The sequence below is a fragment of the Clarias gariepinus genome, chromosome 14 (genome assembly GCF_024256425.1).
Source record: "Clarias gariepinus isolate MV-2021 ecotype Netherlands chromosome 14, CGAR_prim_01v2, whole genome shotgun sequence".
NCBI classification, from domain to species: Eukaryota; Metazoa; Chordata; class Actinopteri; order Siluriformes; family Clariidae; genus Clarias; species Clarias gariepinus.
Window position 1 is genome coordinate 8,401,132 of NC_071113.1, and position 13,334 is coordinate 8,414,465.

The 13,334-nt window shown below is 36.2% G+C and overlaps 2 protein-coding genes across 2 annotated transcripts; one reads left to right on the forward strand and one right to left on the reverse strand.

Moving 5' to 3' along the window:
• Window positions 1-132: 132 nt before the first annotated feature.
• ptges3l (prostaglandin E synthase 3 like) lies at window positions 133-5,345 on the forward strand. Its single transcript, XM_053511723.1, has 8 exons — window positions 133-291; window positions 447-560; window positions 1,948-2,014; window positions 3,452-3,550; window positions 4,051-4,140; window positions 4,297-4,356; window positions 4,451-4,475; window positions 4,563-5,345. The coding sequence occupies exons 1-7, from the start codon at window positions 263-265 to the stop codon at window positions 4,457-4,459; spliced, it is 468 nt and encodes a 155-aa protein (XP_053367698.1). The 5' UTR covers window positions 133-262; the 3' UTR covers window positions 4,460-4,475; window positions 4,563-5,345.
• Window positions 5,346-9,196: 3,851 nt separating this feature from the next.
• On the reverse strand, window positions 9,197-12,897 carry g6pc1a.1 (glucose-6-phosphatase catalytic subunit 1a, tandem duplicate 1). The gene is made up of 5 exons (XM_053511657.1): window positions 12,592-12,897; window positions 12,402-12,511; window positions 11,792-11,897; window positions 10,402-10,517; window positions 9,197-10,297 (listed from the first exon to the last, which is right to left on the reverse strand). Exons 1-5 carry the CDS (start codon window positions 12,807-12,809, stop codon window positions 9,801-9,803), a joined length of 1,047 nt encoding a protein of 348 aa, XP_053367632.1. The 5' UTR covers window positions 12,810-12,897; the 3' UTR covers window positions 9,197-9,800.
• Window positions 12,898-13,334: the final 437 nt, after the last annotated feature.

Below are 13,334 nucleotides of genomic sequence, written 5' to 3' on the forward strand. Positions count from 1 at the left end.
AAAAGAAAACACTGTGGCTTTCCCGAGTGTTCCACTCAGGCCTTTAAATGGGAATGGGGTGGAGGGGTGAAGGCGGCACCTCTAGCAGCTGATACTGTCCATCCTAAAATAGTCCAGATCACTGAGCTATTCTTCACCCACACACACTGTGCTCCCTCTCAGTGTGGACTAAGAGTTTGCAATATTTCAGGGGAAATATACTGGATTAGACATTAAGAATCCAAACATTTCAACCTGAAAAAGTGATCTCTGAAGACTCAAGATGCCAAAAATTGTCAGACCGGAGAACTGGTGGGTAAAAATCTAGTGTGCTGTGAATATCTGTGTAGACTGTGGTGTAGTTAATGAAATTGAAATAATAATATGTAATAAGTTATTTTTAAAAATTGGTGGCATTTGAATTCAAAGTGTTAATCATGTGATGTTTTGTTCCTTTTTGCTTAAAGTCAGCCAGCAAAAACACTTTGGTATGACCGAAAAAAGTACATTACTGTAAACTTCCTGATTCAGAAAGCGACAAACGTTCAGGTCGACATCCAGGACACCAAAATGATCCTAAGGTGAGAATCTATTGCTATAAAAGTAAAAAGTAAAATTGCTTTCAAATATTGCTAAACCTTGCACAAGTATTAAACCCTTAAAGGTATTTGTTGGTTTTGAATCAAGTAATTCAGACACATTTAGGTTCTTGAACTGGACGGTGAACCTTCACTCCAGTCTCAAGTCTTAATAAAATTTCATCCCTATTCATTCCATACTAGCTTCAGAATATATATCTAGAAATACAGACAACTTTAAGGGATCAAATACGACTGAGATGTGGCCGTGGCCCTCTTATTCCACTTTAGAACGCCAACGTCTGCATTTCTAGGTTTAATCCCAAACAGCGAAAAAATGGAAAGCTGGTATGCTAGGGTGTACAATCTCTTGTCCCACACAGTTAGTAGTGTCCTTAATCAGGGGTTAGAGTGGGATTTGGGATTAAGCCTTATGTTAGAAGCTAGTTAGGCGGAAATAAAACAGCGCAAATGGTTCAGAGACAATATGTAATGACATACAAGCAATTATTAAGGAGACAACGTGTTCAAGTAGTCAAGTCAAGCAGGCTTTTATTGACATTTCAACTATATACAGTTCAGTACAGTGAAACGAAACAGCATTCCTCTAGGACCAAAGTGCTATGTACATACTGTACATCATACATTTACAACATAAATTAACAAGAACTAAGTAGCTAATTTAGACACTTAATTAGCAGACTAGCTGAGACAAAACATTAACAATTTAAAATTAAGTAATTTAGTAAAATTAAGTACCTTACAACAAGACAACTTAAAGTGCACGTGCAAATGTGCAACTTAACGCAACAACACGACAAACAACATGACACAATCCAATACCGAGGTAATGAGTTGAGGCAGTGGGATGAGAACAGTGAACATTTCTTGTTATTAGCAGCGAAGATATAAAAAAAAACAGTCTTTGTGCAAATAGTGTATGTAAATAATGTCCAAAAAGCAATTTTAGGATGGTGTGTGAGATTTCTGGATGGTTATTGATCAGTGCGTTTGTGCTAGTGTGTTTATCAGTTAAGTCCCATCATGATACCAATAATTGTTTAAAATGATAACGTTATCAGATGTGTTCTCATTCTAAGAGCGCTTCAGTGACTAGTTTTGAATGGAATGTAGTTGCTCCTCCCTAAGTACTCCGAACCGTACAGAACGACTTTGGCCCATGCTGAAACCAAAAGCTAGGATAATTAACTATTGTTAAAACACCTGTGATACACATAGTTAAACGTTCCAGTGATGTTACCTTCTATTATCACCACTGTCTCGCTTCCAGGCAGATTTTTCGGTCAGAACTAACTGTTGTTTAAGCTTTAATATCTATGTCAATTCTATATGACATCCCATCTACTAATTAATTTCTTTTGTTTTTCAGTTGCAAAGATGATGATGACAACAACATCTATAATGAGATCGAATTCTATGACCGAGTGCTCAGACATGTAAGCTCACAAACCTGTGCTTCAGCAGCTTTTGTTGTCATGCAAATAATTCATTCATTGTGCACACATGCTCCATGACAGTCTTAAAATTTATTTTATATTCAATTTCTTAGCATAATTTCAACTGCTCGAATGCAATGTGTTCAAATGCAAAATAAATATAAATATCCTGTCTTAAAAACCTTCAGTTTTAAAGGTATTTTTAGCAATGACACAGTCTTTGTTTGTGTGTTTTGACTTTTGGACCATGCTGGATCATATATGACTTATTGCTTTGTGTGGTGAATAACAGCTGACTTCTCAAGCCAGTAAAAAATTACTGTAAAACACCACAGGGCATGTGCTTGTATGTGGTGTGATGCAGCCTGACATAAAGAATATATACAATACTATTATAAAAGGGTATACTAAAGTGTTTTATTCCTCTTATGCAACAGTTATTCATTTAACATTACAATTGTATACAAACTGGGACTTATTTATTTTTCTATATAATCCCCTGCTACACTAATGCATTTATCTCAGGTTTCACTAGTGCTTGAATATCATCAAAATAGACCGTCTGATAAGGCATGATCAGACTGCTCCCTTTGCATCTGAAACCCTGGCCTCCCAGGAACTCCCTTAATGGCCCAAACATGTAGAAATGGCTTGGAACGAGGTCAGGCTTGTGTGAGGGATGGAGAAATACTCCGAGCCGAGTTCATGTAATGCGCAAGTGGTGATGGCGTATGATTGTGCGTACAGTTCCCACAGACAGATGGGTGTCTTTAGCAAGCTTATGCAAGTTGGCATCAAGATATCCATCGATTTAGCTGTTCCACTTGCTGAAAATTCACAGGAACAATTGCAGTGGATTCGCGTATAAGTCAGGGTTCTTTAAAACGTTTGCACCATTCCAAAATTTTTTCTTTCTTTCTTATGCAGGAAAGAGTTTAATTAACATACCATGCTTAAAGTAACATACCATGGTTTAATAACGTGTGCCAGTGGTGGGTCAAATGGTTAAGGCTGTGGGTTTCTGGGTTACTGATCAGAAGGCCAGGTGTTCAACAGCTGCCACTGTTGAGACCTTAAACAAGGCCCTTAACCCTATCTGGTTCAGAGGCACTGGTTCCTGGCTCACCCTGCGCTCTGACCTTAGCTTCCTAACTGGGATATGCTGAAAAATCATTCTACTGTGCTGTAAAGTACATGTGACAAATAACAAAAAAAATGTTCATACAACTCATGATTTGTTTTGGAATTGTTGCTTGTCGTAAGAGTTGAATCCATCATACTGACCAATCAGAACGAAAAATGTAACACTGCTGTAGTGTAAACATGGATAAGAAGTACAGTTTAAGAAAATATGTAACTGACATGGAAAACGCATAATTTGCTTTATAACGGTGTATCATGGAAAAAAAATTCCGTTTGTTTTGTTTTTTCTTTTAGGATTCCCGAGAGAAGGTACTTGACCGGACCATTAATGTTCTGATAAGAAAAATGAAGGACAATGTAGCCTGGCCTCGTCTTACTAAAGACACAGCTAAGGTAACACTAATGATACATTTTGAATTTTAAAAATTTCTTTCATCTTTGCTATGATGTTTCGTGTCATTGGGTCACATTGGGAATCCCTGGGTCGATCGTGAATTTGGGTCATTGTGCAGTTGTAGTGTAGTGTAACGGTTCACATCCTCAGGGGTCTCACGTTTCCTCCGACCTCCCAATAACATGCATGTAAATGGATTGGTGATATTAAATTACCCCTATTTGTGAACGTGTGTGTCCAGGGTGTATTCCGATCTCACACCCAACATTCCTAGGATAGTCTCCAGAAACCACTGTAACCCAGATCAGGAAAAGGTTCCTAGCTGAAGATGAATGAACGTTTGGTAAAGGGCATTCATACCAGAGTAAATGTAGTGAATGTAGTGGTCCGGGTTAGAAGTTATGTGTTTTTCTGAGGAAAATACATATTGAAAAAAATAGATTGATTATACTGATTGACATTTATCCCTCTTACCTTGTTGCTGTTCTGATCCTCACAGCCAGCATGGCTTTCAGTAGACTTCGATAACTGGAGAGATTGGGAAAATGAGCACGAGGAAGGCCAGGCTGAGTTTGAAGAGTACATGGATGTAAGTACACTTCCTCATCACTGTTGCCACTTCGGCTTTCTTTTTCTTTCGAGAAGTTTTTTATCTAAAGCAGTTTACAAGATTGCAGAATATAATCGAGACAAAAATAGTGAGATTATTGCGTAGCTGTTAACTATACACCATTTGGATACATAGATGCTGTCTGACATGAACAAGAAAGGAGAGCCACCCAGCATGGATGACCTTGACCTTGATGTATGTACATCCAAAGCACTGCTTTAAACATTTTGTATATTTATGGAGATTATTAAAAACAGAAAAAATAATAATAATATAATTACCTTCACAGAGTGACTGAGTGACTCCTTGCCAAGGTAAAACTTTATTCAGATAAAATCTCTAAATCTTTTTAACAGCTTCTATATTTCTGTCATTCACAACATTATTTTCCATCCATACAGGTTGTTTTTTGTTCACCCCAATACTGGGGAAAACACCTCACCCCATCACTGATTATTTTTCCATAACAACATGTCACAAAGTGTTTTATTTCTCTTATACCACAGCAATTCACCAATAAACCTTTTCTTGATTTATTTATTATTACATAATTGAAAAAAAATTATTTATAGATACATTTAATGTTGTGAAACAAGTAAACAGTCAAACAGTCCCTTGTTATCTTGTCTCTGGCCCTGACGATAAAGACTCCTTCCAAAAATGTGAAATAATACCTTCAACAATTCTACACATTCTTAATTTAGAAAGTTTAAGGAATGACTGCATTGATACACTGCCGGGTCAAAACACACGTTGCACGCTCTAAGTGTTGTGGCCGGTTTATGTGTGAAAATGATTCCTCATAATCCCAGAAACACTCTTTCACAATTTGAGTCCTGGAATATGCCTGTGCCATCAGAGGAAAAACCTCTATAGGTGTGTGATAACCTGGTCATTTAGTACATCTAGGTCATCAGCTGACTTAATTTTATTGCCACAAAATGTTGCTGAGTCTAGACCTGACCAACTAAACCATCCCTAGATCATAACACTTCCTCCAGAGGCTTGTACAGTGAACACTAAACATGATGGGTGCATCGCTTCATGCTTCTGACGCACTCATCATAAGCATTAGTCTTCTACGTTTTAATAATGAATTGGACAATTCTTAACCCAGTTTCAGTAATTTAAGATCTTCTTAGTTGTTTATTTTTTTTCTTTTATTTTTTTTTGCACGCCAATAATCTGACTCTTTTCTAAAATGGGAAAAAAATTGTATATTTAAATCATTCAAATTTGAGAATTCAACAGTGGCGTGGTATAATTGTTGTTTTTTGTTGTTGTTGCTATTATTATTATTATTATTATTATTACTATTATTATTATTATTATTATTATTATTATTATATAAGATTAACTAATTACTGCTGTTCTTTTCTGACAATTTGGTTATTTATAATTTTTTACAACAATGTTTTGTAAACATATTTAACACTGATTTGTGTAATAAATTCATATAAAAAAGTAAACATTCTGCACTTTGTATAAATGTAATTTTGCAACATGTACAGTTACTGTTACTTCCAAAAATCAGTTTTTTTATTAGTCTGTTTGCCTCGTTTTTTAAATAAAAAAAAAATATTAAAAGCCTGAATCAAAAGTAAAGTACTTTATACAGAATTTAGAGCTATTTTCCACAATACCCTTAAGTAATAGTTTTCTAGTATGCAGCAACTGATGATTTTTTAATAATTTTAAAAAATAATTAGATTTAAGCTACACTTTCGTGAATCAGAAAAAAATATATATAACCAGTTAAACAATTTTTAATATGGAATTTTCACTCTGGAACAATTTAGAGCGACATTGTTTGTTTTTAAAATACATTTGTCAAATATATTTTTTATGTTTTTAGTTGTTTTTTTTTCTTTTATTGTTTCACATCCCTAGTCACAAAATAAAAAAAAAGTAATGTCGAATAAGAAAACATACCATGTTGTGAATAAAGTCGCGTCCTAACATCCGTTACCTCGCTCAGCATCCAGTGATGTTCCACATGGACTGCTGTTGCTCAACTGACTTTTCTTAGCTTTATAGCGACGTCACATCGCACATCCAGCTACGTCAGCTCTCGCAGATGCCAGGTAGATGTTAATGTGTGCCTGCTCTTTTAAAGTTAATGCATTCAAGTCTAGGAGTAAATTAATCTCCAATAACCCATTGACAGACTTCCAGAACCACAGCACAGAAGTGCCAAAAACAGCGATGATCAAATGATAAGGATGCAGTATGTGTCAGAGAGTGTATGTGTCAGAGCGAAATAGCAGCACATGGCTAGGGCACTGACTGACCTATTTATATATATATAAAAAATATATATTTTTTACCTTTTGTAATCGAAACACGTCTCATTAGGACCAATATTTACTGCTTGTATTCCTAACCTGGAATATTTTGTTTAATATTATTAATTTAGTATTTCTTTAAAAAAGTGTTTGGTTCACACTTTGCACGTAATCTTCGTGCAGGAGTGCAAAACATTGATAAGCTTGTTTGCACAGTCTGTGATGTAACACGGTGCTGATCCTCAGGTCTTCCAGTCGTACAAACAAAATGTCCTGCTCAAGAGGTGCAGTGGAGGTAAAGGGCTAAAAGAGAACAACAAGCTGGTTAATATTTAATTGTGGCTCTCAGTATGAGAATGTGCTTAGAGAGGGGTTTGCAGTGTGCAAAACAAGTGGAAGCATTTAAATATGGATTTTTTTTTTCTTTCTATAATAGTCACTTCAGTTAAGTTATCTTCTCTATTGCCTCAATGCCACTGCTACAGTATGTCATCTTTGGTACGGTGTGCTACAGTAATGCACCATTCCTGAATGAAATTATGAATATATTATTAAACATATTATTTCTATGGATATGAGATACTATGCAGCATTAATTATTGCATTTATAATATAAATAGATTCCGTTGTAAATCTGCAAATAAGCAAAACTTTGAAAAATCACTTTTCCAAACTCCGTACTATTTCATTTAAAAATGCTGCATGGTGCATGATCTACTTTTTAATTTCTCATCTAACTTAATATATGAAACTTTTTTTGTTTCAGTTCAACATATATAAATTAAGGGCAGAATTTCCACTCAAGGTAAATATATAAGGTAAAAAAGGTCAGACTAATTTGAAAGAAAAGTTTTTTTACAAAAAAGTACATATTAACATGTAAAGATATATAAGCCAATTTATGTATATATAGTCATAATGTAAACAAATTCTACGAATTTGTGAACACACATTTGTTATTCTAAAAAAGCCAGAATCAAAAGAAAAAAATGTAATTTTTCAGGCTGATAACTCTAAATGAACTTCTCGTCTGCGGCAGAGGTAGGTTTTGGTCTCGCCCACCTGGGATGGCCTTCATGAGAGCCAGTTTCATTATGGTGCTTGACGGATTTTGCAAATGCACTTGACAATACTGTTCTTGCAAGAACTATTACAGAAAGGCTGACCTCTGTGTCTTAAAATAACAACTAACTGTTGTTTTTCTTGTTGTTACATAATTACCTAATCCCATATGTGTTATTTTATAGTTTTGAAATCCCCAGTATTGTTGTGGAATGTAGAAAATAAATCACCAAACAAAAACAAAAAAAATTGCAAGTGTTCTTAAACTTTTGAACAGTAGTGTACATATATATATATTTATATGGTGGCACAGTGGCTAAGTGGTTAGCTCTGTTGCTTTGCACCTCCAGGGTCTGGTTCAATTCCTGGCTTGGGTCTTTGTGCAGGTTCTTCCTGTGCCTGGTGGCTTTTCCTCCAGTTTCCTCCCACAGTCCAAAGACATGCAAATTAGGCTAATCGGCGTTCCCAAATTGCCCGTAGTGTGCGAATGAACGTGTGTGTATGTGTGTGTGCCTGGCGATGAATTGGCACCCCGTTCAGGGTGTACCCTGCTTAATGCCCTAAGTTTTATTGGATAGGTTTGAGGCCCCTCGTGACCCTGTATACAGGATAAAGCGGTACAGATGAAAAGGTTCCAAAAACAAGTTTTATATGTGTACACCACCCAGCCCAAACACAAAGGTCATCACTTGGATTTAACTAAGCAAAAGGTATTCAATTCAATTTCTGTGTCAGCTAATAGCAGGTTATTCAACCCTAACTGGTGCAGTAAGTAGCTTCTTATTTTCTTAAACAACCTTGTCAGAAGACATATTTAACCATTTTTTGGCCTTGATTTAATATACACTGCACAGCCAATAAAAAGCTGCACGTTCCTACATTTAGTTTGACCGCCTTTTGCTTTGATTATGGCATGCATTTGCCGTGGTATCGTTTGATAGGTTTCATAGTTCTCCATTGCGCATATGCAATGTTACAACATTTATTTCCCTCCAGGGTCACATTAATTTCTCCTCGTTCTGTTTTCCTCACACCTTCCAAATACACGCCAGATCCAAGAGTGAATGAACATGCATGTGTGGTATCTAGGCATGTATTTATGTCTCATGTTTAAAAATTCACAACTCTGACAACAGTGAGTGAGTAAACCAGTTGAAATGATTAAACAAAATATTTTAGACAATGAAGAATATATGGATATTTAATCTAGCGGGTCTAAATATTTGACTGGTAATGTTGTGGGGAAAATAAATAAATAAATAAATAATAATAATAATTATAATAATTATAAATAAATAAAATAATAATTATAATTAATAATGATTAATAATAATAATAAAAACATTTTTGCAAGCACAGATGCCATCAATGCATTATCTTTCATTAGACATTAGGTTTGGTTTAATATAGATCAGTGTAATACAAATATTCAATTAGTATGAAAAGAAAAAAGTTTCATCCAAGTATAAAGGATTGCTTGTGTTATGGCTCCAACACAGACTGATGTTTTAAATTCCTAAAAAGGATTAATTCCTTTGTTATTAATTGCTGGGATTTCCCCCACTAATGAGAGAATACCAGAATATAATATTCTCTTTAAAATTATACCTGTATTCCATTTTTCACTTAAATACACATAGAAGTTTAGGATTTATTAAATTTAAAAAACACATCTATAATCTCAAAAAAAAAAATCTATACAATACAGTTGTAACAGCTGGACTTGCATGGTCCCAGTGGCAATTAGTAACTCAGCATTTTACAATTCTACGCATGTAGAACACTATGTTCGGTGAGCAGTACAGAGTACAAGCTGTTAGAGCTGATAGAAAGACCTTTGGACATGTTTTCTTATTGGCTTTAGTGAATGGGTTAGACTCATTCAGAAGATATGAAGGAGATTCCCCAAGTGGACTTTTTTTTTTTTTTAAACCAACAACTGAATAAACGCCTTAGCAGAAGCAAAGCAAATCATACCACACTTCCATCTTAAGAAAATGTCATTATTGCAGTCTTATATTAAGAATCAAGCTAGACATTCAGCCCAGTCATTCTCAGATAATCAAACTGTTGAGAATTTGCAGGGGAACGGCTTTGGCTGAAAAGTTCCTAAGCATGAGATTTTAATTATGATCATTTTTTATTTAAATACTAAACCGTATGTGTGATGTAAGTGGCTTCTGAAGTACATTTAACGAACTTGACAGGGTAAAACCTGATGCTGTAGACGTGCACAGATAAGTACCTGAGCATTTATCACTCGCCAATGTCAACCACTTCATTTTTTTTTTTCTATAAAGCCTTTTCAATTTTATTTTCCTGCACAAGAAAAGACAAACATCTAGGAACAAGTATGGTAGGAACTAAAAGGGCAACTGCACTTTTTGTAAATGACAGAATGTAAAAAATGATATGGTTATCTGACGGGAAACTTAAAAAGTCCAGGAGTTGCAGAAGAACTAATGATATGGAAATACAACCCATTCTGAATGAGGCGCTTGTGCTCTTGGTATAGAGCGGTGAGTGCAGGCCCAAGCCCAGACCAAACAAGCTGCCCACGTTGCGCATCAGGCTGGCGAAGGGCGTCGTATCCAAGTGGACCCAGGTTGGGTTCACGCACCATTTCTGCGCTTTTTCCAAAGTCCACAGCAGATCCACACCCACAGCCTTTAGGAGGACATACAATCCCACGGCAAAAACCAGCAGGAACAGAGAGATGCTGAAGTACCTATGGAGTCTGGTCTTGTAAATCCACTGCTGTCTTGAGAATATCTCAGCTACAGTGATACCTGGCATCCGAAGACAAGATGGTGTTTGATGATTTATGAAAGCCTCTTAGGTAATACAGCTTAGATGAAGGAATAACAATGTCAAGCAAGAATTGTCCACCCACCTGAGATAACTCCACATATAACCTGGTGGGGGAAGTGGGCAGCAACATAAACACGTGACATGCAGACTAACAGCTCTACCAGCCCCAACAGCGTCCATAGCCCCACCTGTAAAAGCCTGGGTGTAGAAGATGCATCAAATCTAGGTTATAACACTTGTGCAGTACCTGAGGATACTTGATCAGCATGATGGTTGGCTGACTTCCATAAACATTAGGATGCATTGTGATGCTACACACCCCATGTGGAGGCTTTTCTTATTGTGTCATACACATGATGGTTGAACTTTTTGGTGTGCTAAACATGGTCTTCTACATGGAAACTGGCATCTTTTTTTATGGTGCCACTAGCAATTGTAGAAAACTTATATGCAATGATCAGTGAAAAACATCAAAAACTATTCAAGCTCACAAGCATGCAAAGATGTTTTTCTTCATGCAACCTTTGTAAATTTCATCTACAGTCATGTTCAAAAGTTAAAACACACATTATTATCTCTTAATAATAATAATAATAATAATAATAATAATAATAATAATAATAAATATCATATGATTAAAGTGAATCTTAGTATTAGGCAAATACAACAAGCACAATTCTGTTTGTATGGTTTGTTTTGGAATGGTTGCCAGGAGAAATCTTTTCTGCCTATAAAGAACACGCATACAGTAACTATTTGTCCATGCATTTGGCGTTAATGCCCAGCGCCATGATTAAGGAATACCAAGCATTATTTTTAGTAACACCTATTGTCAAGCACGGCAGTGGACGGTTGATGCTTTGGGTTTGTTTTGCAGCCACAGGACAAAGTCAATGCACAGTTCATCCATGAACTCCCCTGTATATTAGAGTATTTTAAAGGCAAGTACAAGGCCATCTGTCAAAAACATCAAGGTTTTGGAATGACCTGGTCAAAGACACATTTCAACCCAATTGAAATGATGTAGCAGGACCTTAAAAGAGCTGTGCATAATACCTCAATGAACTGAAGAATGGTCCAAAATTTCTCCCCAATAAAGTCATACAGGAAAAAATTACTGTAAATTATTGATGCTAATGGTGAATCTACAAGCTATTAATCATGGGGTAATGGGTATTGCCCACAAGTATTATTATTTTTTTTTTTTAGGGGGTTCACCATGGTAAATAAATAATGGCACGGTGAAATAATTTATATTGACTAATAATAAGACTAGCAAAGATCAGATAATATTTTACACAAAAACACATAGATTTAAAAGAGGGTGTACTAACTTTTGAGAACGACTGTATTTTATGCTGAAGCCTTTATCATGACATGCTAAAAAAATGTATATAAGAAATAATAAAATAAAGAAAATCTCAAGTGAGGTTGTTAGATTTGGCAGGTGCCTCCCTTTGCTGAAAACTCACCAGTAATGCAAAGCAGAAGGTTTTCTCTGAGCAGCTATGGATAGCATTGATGTGACCATTGCATACCCTACCGCAGCAGAGCCCATTGCATGTCCAGAAGGACTTCCTTAAGGAAAAAGAAGCAAAAAGAAGTTTGTTTTTTTAGGGTTTGGTTTTTAAACTTGTCAAGAAATGCTTCTTTTTTTTCTATTCAGATAATGGATTTGACAGATTGCAGAGTTAACCATGCAAATAGTGGTGCAAAATCCGTGAACCACTTTAGGCATCTGTCTCTATCAATGCATAGTAAACAATATAACTACAAATGTCTTATACTACGGCCTATCAAGATAAGATTAGGGTCATACAAAGGGCCAATGTAGGAAAAGTCATTTCATCCAACCATACCAGTTTAATTCAGGTTAATGATTTATTCCTATCAACTTATTGATTTCAAAGGTAGTCCTTAGAGTATAGCATTAAGATAACAATTAAGACATCATCATCATCTAGTCAGAGTCTGAGTTGCACAACCATTTACAATAAGAAAAATGCACTGACTGTGCAACATTAATCAATATGATTAAAGATAATAGCATTAACGAGTGTTGCATTGTGTCATGCATAATACCTGGTCCAGTCTCACACGTGATGGGAAGCTGCCTGAGGGCAGGGGCTGGGTCAGTGCCATAAAACCTGGTTTCATGGACCCACCAATAAGGCCGTTCTCCGAAAAGAACCCTGCAAACCAAAACGTCACTGAGATGCAAAGCAGTTTGAATAAAAGTGTAAACATGTTTCCAAATTTCCGAACCTCTTACCATTTTAGCACCAGGTTAAGCCAGTCCCCAACCACGCCCACCCAGATGAGCTTGATGCCAACATCTCTTTTCAGGTGGAACCAGATGGGGAAGAAGATGAAGAAAGTGGTATGGAGGTCCGCCCCATAGGAAATGAGCTGAAACCAACTATCATAGGCAATGTATTCTTTCTGCAAATAAACCGCCAGGCTCACCCCCCAACTATGGAGCAGATCCATGACTCAGTGACTACAAATGCAGGGCGCTTAGCCCAGCACAATCACTGACGCACAAATGACGGGGATTCAAGCGTCCAGACTTGACGGTTTTACCTCTGGCAGCTGGACTTTATTCAAGGCCGGATCATTATGTTTACATGGCTCCTGCTGAATCCAGGAGTCTCAAGGGTCCATGACCTTTTCACCCGCTGTGATGGTGAAGGGGGCCAGGATTGATAACAAAAAACATGCGCTAAGATGATTGGTCCAGACACACAGGGGATGATGTCACATGGAGACACTAACGTCATCAAACCAAACAAATAAGGGTATTCTAGGACTGACATTTTTTTTTCAGTATTATATGATAATATTAATATATATATTTTTAATTCATTCTTTAGTAGATCTGTTTAAAAAAAAAAACATAAGTAATTAATACAGTACCACATTTATCGCCCTGGATATTTTCCAGTGCTGGGTTTAAACTCTTAATAATAAAGCTGATAATTGCTTTAAAATGATTAAAACCCAATATCTCTGTTC

What these genes read in the sequence shown, in the direction of transcription:
- g6pc1a.1 (XM_053511657.1), bottom strand. Translation starts at nt 12,809, where the DNA reads ATGGATCTGCTCCATAGTTGGGGGGTGAGCCTGGCGGTTTATTTGCAG. An exon ending in CTTAACCTGGTGCTAAAATG is followed by an intron (nt 12,512 to 12,591) that starts GTAAGAGGTTCG and finishes TTTGGTTTGCAG; the next exon opens with GGTTCTTTTCGGAGAACGGC. An exon ending in CACGTGTGAGACTGGACCAG is followed by an intron (nt 11,898 to 12,401) that starts GTATTATGCATG and finishes TTTTTCCTTAAG; the next exon opens with GAAGTCCTTCTGGACATGCA.
- ptges3l (XM_053511723.1), top strand. Translation starts at nt 263, where the DNA reads ATGCCAAAAATTGTCAGACCGGAGAACTG. An exon ending in GACACCAAAATGATCCTAAG is followed by an intron (nt 561 to 1,947) that starts GTGAGAATCTAT and finishes TTTGTTTTTCAG; the next exon opens with TTGCAAAGATGATGATGACA. An exon ending in TTACTAAAGACACAGCTAAG is followed by an intron (nt 3,551 to 4,050) that starts GTAACACTAATG and finishes TGATCCTCACAG; the next exon opens with CCAGCATGGCTTTCAGTAGA.